The sequence below is a fragment of the Tauraco erythrolophus genome, chromosome 10 (genome assembly GCF_009769465.1).
Source record: "Tauraco erythrolophus isolate bTauEry1 chromosome 10, bTauEry1.pri, whole genome shotgun sequence".
Classification (NCBI taxonomy): domain Eukaryota; kingdom Metazoa; phylum Chordata; class Aves; order Musophagiformes; family Musophagidae; genus Tauraco; species Tauraco erythrolophus.
The window spans coordinates 6809332-6818073 of record NC_141474.1 but is presented as its reverse complement, the minus strand read 5'-3'; the positions used below and the strand labels follow the sequence as shown (position 1 = coordinate 6818073).

At 56.6% G+C, this 8742-nt stretch overlaps 1 protein-coding gene across 4 annotated transcripts in view; it reads right to left on the bottom strand.

Annotated features, from left to right (window-relative positions):
- Positions 1-2542: 2542 nt before the first annotated feature.
- The window catches only part of PBX1 (PBX homeobox 1), a 130071-nt gene continuing 123871 nt past the window's right edge, over positions 2543-8742 (bottom strand). For all 4 annotated transcript variants that reach the window (XM_086617203.1, XM_086617204.1, XM_086617205.1 and 1 more), the window contains one exon: positions 2543-3074. In XM_086617203.1, coding sequence (XP_086473329.1) covers positions 2982-3074 — 93 coding nt within the window. In that variant the 3' untranslated portion in view covers positions 2543-2981. The remainder of the gene's footprint in view (positions 3075-8742) is intronic.

Genomic DNA, 8742 nt, shown 5'->3' with positions numbered 1-8742 from the left:
TCTCCTTTATCTGAATATACAAGAACATTCATTATCAAATGTTCGTTATCATCAATACTACAAAGAACGAGACACAAATCGCAAGAAACAATGGAAAATGTTAATAAAGCTGAAAGAATCGTCGAGTTTTTTTTGTGTTTTTTTTTTGTTTTTATTTTTTTTGAGTTTCTGCAGGTTTTTTTGTTTGTTTTTTGTTTTTTTGTTTCGTTTTGTTTTTTTGGTATCGAAGTCAGGTTTTTCTGGGCAGAAAAAGAAATAATTAAAAAAAAAGAAGAAGAAAAAAAACCCACAACACTTAAGGTTGGCGGGGGCAGGGGGGGGGAGGGGAGGAGAAATAAAACCCCCACTCCAAAAAAACAAAAAAAAAAGCAAAGAAAAAGGCAAGCGAGCAGCTACGCCAACGCGAACCGGAGGGACCAACCAGGGAACCCAGGAGGTGAATGGCAAAGTACCATGGAGGAGCGAGGGCCGTGCCTGGGCAGGGGGTGCCCGGGCAGGGGGTGCAGGCAGGAGGGGCAGCGGTTGCAGGGCAGGGGGAGGCTGCGCCCATGCCGGTGAGCAGGGGCTTTTGGCTCATTCCCAGTTGGTTTCCAAGAGGTACCGTGGCATTCCCATGGGCACAGCACTGCCGCCGTGCCGGAGAACAGACCTGACCCAGTCCCATGGCCCTGAAATGCTTTGCTTTGCCAGCACGCTTTCACGTAAAAGAAGCTGGAAATGGTTAAAAGGCAGCACTGGGGGAGGCCACGGGAGGAAGAGGAGGAGAGTGGAAGGCTGGGGAAGATGGGCAGCACCTCCTAACCGTCCTGTCCTGGCAGGGAAGAACCAACCTTCTCGGGGCTCCTAACACCCCCAGCCTGAGGCAGCCCTGGACCTCAGGTGTCACCAGGCTCTGCAACGTGGTCCCCGGCCCCGGGCGCAGATGTGGAAGGAGCAGACAGGGTCTCACTGCTGGAGATCCCAGACCTAAGCAAGGAGCAGCTTGTGCTGTTTCTTGTCCACCTTTCACACCCTACTCTGATCCCACCAGCTCTGAAACAGAAAATCCACCGAATCAGGACTTTTGGTATCTGGGGGAAGGTGACAAATTTCAAAGCAGGTGTTTTGGAGCCTTCTGGGCTTGTTCCCCAGGGAAGGGCAGGCTTCACCTCCACTTCAGGCGAGTCACGCTGCTGGCCCCACATTGCAAGGTGACAGTATGTCGGAGCCAGAGGCACGTCCTTTTTCCAGCAAAAGGGTGGAAATTTTTCTGGCAGAGCTTTGATTTCAAACGGTTCCTGCTTTATGCTGCTCTGCGCTGCCAGTTCCCATCTCGAGACAGCTGGGACCCGCACGGGCAGGGTGGGCATGGATGTGCGAGAGCACGAGACGTGGCCAAGAGGCGTTGGGGTCCATCACAAGGTGCCAGATGTGCTGCACCACCAGTCCCCATGACACCCAGGGTCTTGCCGCGGGCCGGCTCAGCCTCCTCACGCCCACCGGAAGAACCGGCGGCCAAAAGCACCGCCCGGCACGGAGCTCAGCCTGCTGGGGCAAACTGGTGCCGCTGCACCCCGCTCTTCCAACAAAAGCCGTGTCCTCCCAGCATGGGAGTGTCTGAGCAGGACGAAGCCTTGCTTAGCAACCATCACCGCTTGTCCAAAAAGTGGACCAGAAACCCCACGAGTGCTCCCATCACTTGGGATGCCACTCCCAGGATAAAACCAGCAGCGTCAGCCGAAAGCCACCCCTGAGCAGGGCACCCACCCATCCTGCAGAGCCTTCGGCCTCAGGCAAACCTGTCGCATTAACCGTTATCAAAAGCCCCCGGCGTGCTCAGCCTGCATCCCCGCATCCAGCCCCAGGATCCCGCTGCCTGTCCCTCGCTGCCCGCGGGGCAGGGTGGGTATTGGGGACGCAGTGGGTGCCACCAACCTTGGTGAGTCCTGCCTGCACTGAGGAATCCACCTCCTCCTCTTCTGAAAACACGAGCCAATGCCCCGCGACGCTCTCCTCGCCAGAAAAACCCCGCTGTCGCCGGCCTCCCTCGGTGCTGGGAGAGAACCGCCAAGGTCCCATCCATCGCCTATGCCCGGTCCGTAGGACGTCGCAGAGGTGCTCAGTGCCTTCGTTATCAGCGATGGCCGTTCTGCGTCCACCTCTGCCTCGACTCCTTCCCTCCTCTCCTCCCCTTCGACAGCAGGTGGGGAGGACGGTGGGGTTTCACGGCTCATCCAGCTTTGGGACGTGCAGTGGAGCAGGGCAGGGACCGGCAAGAGTCATCGGTTTCCTGGGGCTGGGAATGGGCTGGTACCTTTTGGAAGCAGCGAAGGAGAGCGCCCCGGCTCCTTCTCCTCCATGCACGGCGGGGGACTGTGTCCACCCGTCCCATCACTGGCAGCGCCCGGGGGATGGCTCGCCGGGGCAGGGCTGGCACGGGGAGGCGATGCGCTGGCTGTGGCCAGGGCCGGTGGCGACGAGGCGGCAGCGGGGCTGCGGTGGTGTTTCCCTACGGAGAGGTAGCGTGAGAGACGGGGAGGGGGCGAGGGGGGGCTGCCTGGTGGTGAAGGACAGACAGGCTACTGAGGTACGTTTGCGGCTCCGCAGAAAGACGCCCGGCGCGAGGCCACGCACGGCTTCTGGATTGTTCTGTGCGGCGGCAGCTGATTTTTTTTTTTTGCTTTTCCTCCTTAAAAATCCTTCTACCTGTCGACGCGTCCTTCGGTGGGCTGGGGCGAGGGGAAGGGAGCGGTGGTGTTGTGGTGGTGGCAGGGAGGGGGAGAGCGGCTTCTACCCAGAAAAGAAAGGGAAGAGAGTATAAAGAAGTGTCCAGATTGGCTGAAAAAAAGCATCCCGACGAAGAGAAGAGAAGAGAAGGAGTCTTCGCGTGTGTGTGCTGATTGGGTTCACCTCCAGTCTGACTGCTGCGGTGTTAGGAGAGGCCCCCTCCCCTCCCGCCCCCGCCGGGGCCGGCTCAGCCAGGGATGCAATTTGCTGGGAGATCAGTTGGAGGTATCAGAGTGAACGCTGCCAGGGCCTTCTGTGGGGGAGGTCACCGACGATGGGGTAGTAGCGTCTTGCCAACCTCCATTAGCCTGCAGGAAGGGAGACGTGGAGGCGTCAGTTGCGTAAGGGCAGCCTCGGCCCTACCCAAGCCCCCCATCCACCTTGGGTCCCCCGCTCCTCCCTCAGCAGTGGCCAACGGAGGAGCCAAAGATGTTGTCCCCTCTGGCTCCCTCATCCCACCACAGACCGCGGGGCTCCGTCAGTGGGACGGGGCCAGAAAGAACTCTTGTTAAGAACAGGCGTTTTGGTAAATCGCAAGTGCTTGTGGAAATTCTGTCTCTTAAAAACCATCTATTTCTGCAGAAACTCTGAGCTCCAGTTGTTTGGGGGTATTTTTACCCCCAAGTAGGACCCTTCCCCATACGGAAGGAAGAAAACAGTGAACATCTTACTCCAGAAACCCGGGCTGTTATCTGGACCCAGGTGCTATGAGCACCCAGACCAAGCAATAGGTCCCACGGGACTGTGGAGCCATGCTGTGTACCCCAGCAGAGCTCCATGTCCCCCCTCACTGCCTTCCTGCTGCATGGTTCCTGTGCAGGGGGAAGCCACCAGCACCCAGCCTTGTCCTGGGGAAGACACATTGCCCAAACATCTCTCCTGCCACCGTGAAGGCTGCGTTTGGGCATTTGGGCCACCTCTCTGCTCCCAGCACAAGACCCGGACCCGTCCCCCCTCCTTGCTTTGCTGTAAAACCACAAAACAAATTTCTGCCACCACGGGGTTGGTCCTCCGCACTCCCCATCACCTCTCCTCGAGGGACCTCACGCCACAACGTCATGGAGGTACCACCACCGTACCCCATCCAAGGGTTTGTACAGCAAAGCAGGGCAGGCAACTCATTTCTCCTAAAAAAGAGACGTGTAGCCAAATTCTCCAGCCTCTGCCAAGCAGAGCTACCTGAGGGCCCGGCTGCTGCAGGCAGGAGCCGGCAGCGCAGAGAAGCTGCTCCTCTACGGCTGCCATCCCCTTCAGAGAGGAGCAGCTGTCACACCCAACCTCCTCTGCTCACTCTGACATTGATTCAGTGCTCAGCTAATTAATCCTTCCCAACTCCTGCCCGCGTTGGAGCGTCAGACATGCCCGGGCTGCTTCACCCTCGCTGGCTGCCCATCCTGCTGCCTCCAGCGCAGGGCATCCATCGCTGGCACCTGCAGCCCCCGCTTCCCGTGACCTCGCAGACCCCAAAAGTGGGGTACAGGAAGGAAAAGCCTCATTGCCCCGTGGTGCCGAGTGGTCGTCCAGGACTCGCCAGCAGGTTGTCCACACTGCTGACCAGCTCCTGCCTGCCCCAGAGGCAGTGGAGATGGGAACAAAGAGCTGGCCATGGGTGGGAAGGATGAAACCACCTGGCAGTGGGACACGCACAAAGCAGAGAAGACAGAGGCACGCACACGCGCAACGGACAGTAACGAACCTTAACCATCCCGTGTGTCCCCCCCAGCCCTGCGGAGACTTCACCGTGCCCACCAGCCCTACCAGCTTCCACCCACCACCGGGCCCCGACCCACTGTCCCTGAGCTCCCCAAGATGCAACATCCACCCTTCCACGTCTTGGACCGCTGCAAGAGGCAGCAATTACCGTAGATTATCAGCCCGACAATGACAGGCCGCGTAAAGAGAGACACAGAGCCAACTCCACCGCCCCGAGACTGGCATATTCAAGTACACTTAGGACATTAATAGCAATTTACGTGCCATCAGTGAGAGAGAACCACAATAGCTGTGCTGGCAGCCTCTTATTACCAAGCCTGTTATTTGTTGGAGTTACAAGCTATAATCACAACAGAAACTTTCAAAACCCTTATCTTCCGTGACGCACCAAATCTATTTCGGAGCCATAATTGCTATGTCACCGGAGAGTTTGCTGCTTAATGCACTCAGATGCCATTTAGTGTTTGCAGGGTCATTACAGCGAGCGGGAGGGGGGTTGAGGGGAGGGGGGCCGTGCGGAGCAGGGCTCCGTCCCTATTGTGCTCAACTATTTTTAGCGAGGCTTGTGCGTGCCGGCTGCGGTTGGAAGAAGCGAGAGGGAGGGAGACTTGCAGGCAGAGAATGTGGGACCTTGATGTCCCCAAAATGCTGGGAAGCCTCACGGTACTGGAGATCGGGAATGCGCCTTTGTGCGTTGCAGGAGTTTGTGCTGCCGATGACCACCTCGGTGGCATCCAGGGAAAAAACAAGAGGATGTTGGGAAGAGGCCAACCTGGATAGGGGAACCCTTCACAGACTCCACACCCTCCTGTACCCCCAGCCTGGGAAGGCCCCAGGTTATGGGTCAAGTGATGGAAAGGAGGCCTCAAGGTTGGCCATGACTTTATCATCTTGATGCCTTCTTCTGGTATGGACAAGCCTTCCATGAGGAGGCTGGATCCTTCCACAGGCAGAGGGCATGCAGGCACCATCCCTTCTTTCCTGGAGTTCACCCTGTTGCGCACAGACCAAGCCACGTGCAGCACGCATCCGATCCCACCCAGCTGGCCCTGGGAAGCAAGGACATGGCTTGGGATCTGACTGCAGTAAATCCCTTGGGATCTCCCTCAAAGACAAAGGAGTCTTCTGAGGAGGCTGCTGCTCCTCGCAGACCATCTGAGGAGCACAGCACACAGCTGTGACTTCTTCAGGAAAGGCAGAAGCCAAAGACAGAGCAGTGGTCTCCAGGACATCTCTTCGTATGTCACCTTCCGGTGTCAGAGCACAGGCAAGACCTTGGTGGCTGTCCAAGTGGTGGAGCCCCAGTGACGGATTGCTGAAGCACAGTGATGGATTGCTGAAGCAACTGGTTTCGGTGCCCGTTTCCACAGGTTTCACAGCATTTTTGTCACCTCCAGCAAGTCTGGTTGGCTCTCTGCCTGGGCCTCCTACGTGGGGCTGGGAGATGACTTTCTGCCAATTTTTGAAGGAGCCTTCTGCGTTGCACAGAGGCTGTCTCAACCTCACATTTTCTGTGACCAAATCCCTGTCCCACCGTCCATGAGGCAGTGTCAGGTCAGCCTCCAAACACATGAAACACATGGGGACAAATCTGACAGATGGGGAGCAGCCTCAAACAGGTTTTAGACCTCTGAATCCTCTATCAGGGTTTCCTTATGATACACACTGAAGCTCTTATTACACATCAGAGAATCCAGCCTTGTCTGGCCATCGCTTTCCAAGGATCACGGTGGCAGCCTCGGGACACACCTGATGGATGAGGCTCAGGCACCGAAGCCCTGCCAGACCAGCTTCCATATCCCAGCTCGTGACCACGATGGTGAACTGTAGCTTGCTGAGGAGTAGGGCAATGACTTTCTTTTCAAATTCTTAGAGAAAAGGATCTCGGCACAAGCCAGGAGGTCTCATCTCCCACAGGTACCAGCGCCTGGTGGTCCTTGCTGGCAGGCATGGGTACAAAACTCAACAGCACAACCTACCACTGACCACGGCCGTCACGGCGACACACGCTGCTCTGCGAATCGGCACAGCCCTGTGCAGTGGCGCCTTTAAATCAAAAACCTCGCGCTCCGATGAACTTGAAAAACAGCCCCTCGTTTTAGACTTCCAAAGGATCTCTAAACTAAATTAAATACAGTCCAAAAAGAAACATCTGAAAGAGTTTTTCCTTAAGATGACTATGGCTTATTCATTAATTAGCAGGCAAGGGACCTAAAATGCTTTGTGGATTTAGGGTCCTTGGGCAGCAACAGGAAGGGCGATGGGTTGGGACCTTCCAAAGGATTATGGCAATAAAGATCTAACTTCTACTGGAACTCACCAGAACCTGGACATTTAAATGCTCTGAAACCCCCAACCTCAGGGAACCCCGGCTGGGTACACACATGGACCTCCCAAACAAGCACTGCCCAAAAGGACCGGACACCTTAATGGTGCAACCCTCCCCCAAGCTCAAAGCTTGCAGAAAGGGCTGGATCAGGCCCCAAATATCCCCTCCTTTCAGATGGGGGGGGTCCCACCTTCCTCTTGGTGCTACCAGGACAGGGTATCCTCAAGACAGCTCCTGCCTCTACCACCCCACCACCAAGAGCATCCCCATCCCTCGGCGGTCCGGTGCTGCCCAGCGCCGGCTCCACCTGCGGAGGAGAAGGCGGCTGCTCTCACGCTGCCTCAGCCACCGCTGCGGGTCATGGCGTCGGCTGTGCCATCGCCCATTATCCCGCTAACGATGCAGAACTGACTCCAGCCCTTTTCGCCCCGCGGAGCGGGCTGTCAGCTGCTGAGCAGCAGAGCCACAGAGGGAATCGGGCTTTGGGTAGATCCCTGTCCTCAGCTGTCAGGACTTACACGCCTTTAAAAATTCATCCTCCATCAAGGAAGGCAAACCCCCAGCGTCATCTCCCCCTGCCAAGGTCTGCAGCAGCAGAGCTGGGCAACCTGCCGCTGACTTCCCAGCCCTGACGGGCTCCGGGGATGACTTAACCTCAGCCCCGTGCAGACATCTTTGTGACAAGGCTCTTGACTAGGTTTCGCCTCAGCTCCTTCCAGCAGCTCACGGGGATGCTCGGGTGATGCGGGGACGGCCGCTTTCCGTGTCACCAGCAGCTCTCCCCTGCATCCCGCTGCCCTTCCTCGGCCTTAAAGGGTTCAGGGGCGAGGCAGGGAAGCCCTGCCTGCTAGGAGACAGCCACCCTGCCTGCACTGGGAAGCTCTCCAGGACCTTGCCCAGGACTAAGGCTTCCCAGAGAGCAGTCACGCTTGAGGGGTGGACAAACTGAGGTCCATCAAGGGACCTGGCTGGACGGGAAGACGTTCAGTGACGATAAAGCTACAGGGAGGAGCGTGTTGGCTGAGATAGGGGGAATCAAAATATTTGGGGACAGAGAGATAACCAGAAGATGCTTCCTAAACCATCTGCTCAGCTCTGGACTCCCTGCCTTGCTCCTCACACTTTACAGGGAAACAAGGAGTCACCCCAAACCCGAGTGGTCCCTCTGCCCACTCGCCACCCTGCTGCTCTCTGAACAACATCCAATTTGGGCTCCTGCCCTCCCTGAAAACCAGCCTGAGCAGCCATCGGATGCCACCACCCCAGGTGCCCATTTGGGAAGCATGGGGGGACTGCTGAGCCCCTACTGCTCTCAGCTCACCAATTCCCAGTGCCGCTGGTGGCAACGCTGGTTCTCCCATTACCATGGCCAGCAGCACCGGCCCAGCTCTCCTTGTCCTATTTGGCTTTTGAGTTTCCACTACCTCTTTCTTCTCCTCTCCCCATCGCTCCCTCCCTACCTCGTAATCTCTGGCATCAACCCTTCCCTCCCCAAATTTTGGCTTACTCCAGCCCACCGTTATTTTCCAAGCCAACTGCGACTGTCATCAGCTCAGCCTCTTTCCTTGGGGGTATTTTAATTTATACAAAAGTATCATCTCTTATCATGATCAGCCTGCGATTCATTTACTCTCTAAGTATTAAAAAGCCAGAAAGGGAATAAATTCAGCGCACGGAGAAATTAATGCGGAACGATAGGCTCTTTCATGTGGCATTTCCAAGTGCCGTTTTTGCAACGGGCTTATGTAATGAGACATAATTATCTGCACATGTTCAATTACATTATTTCACAAATCCTCCCTGCCTCTGCCTCCTGACGTCAAGCCGCCCGCTAAGCCCCAGCGCCCGCAGGAGAGGGGAGTGCAGTCCCCCGTCCCACCGCGCCCCTCTCCCTGCATCCCCCTCGCTGCGCCCACTGAAGATGGTCACACACA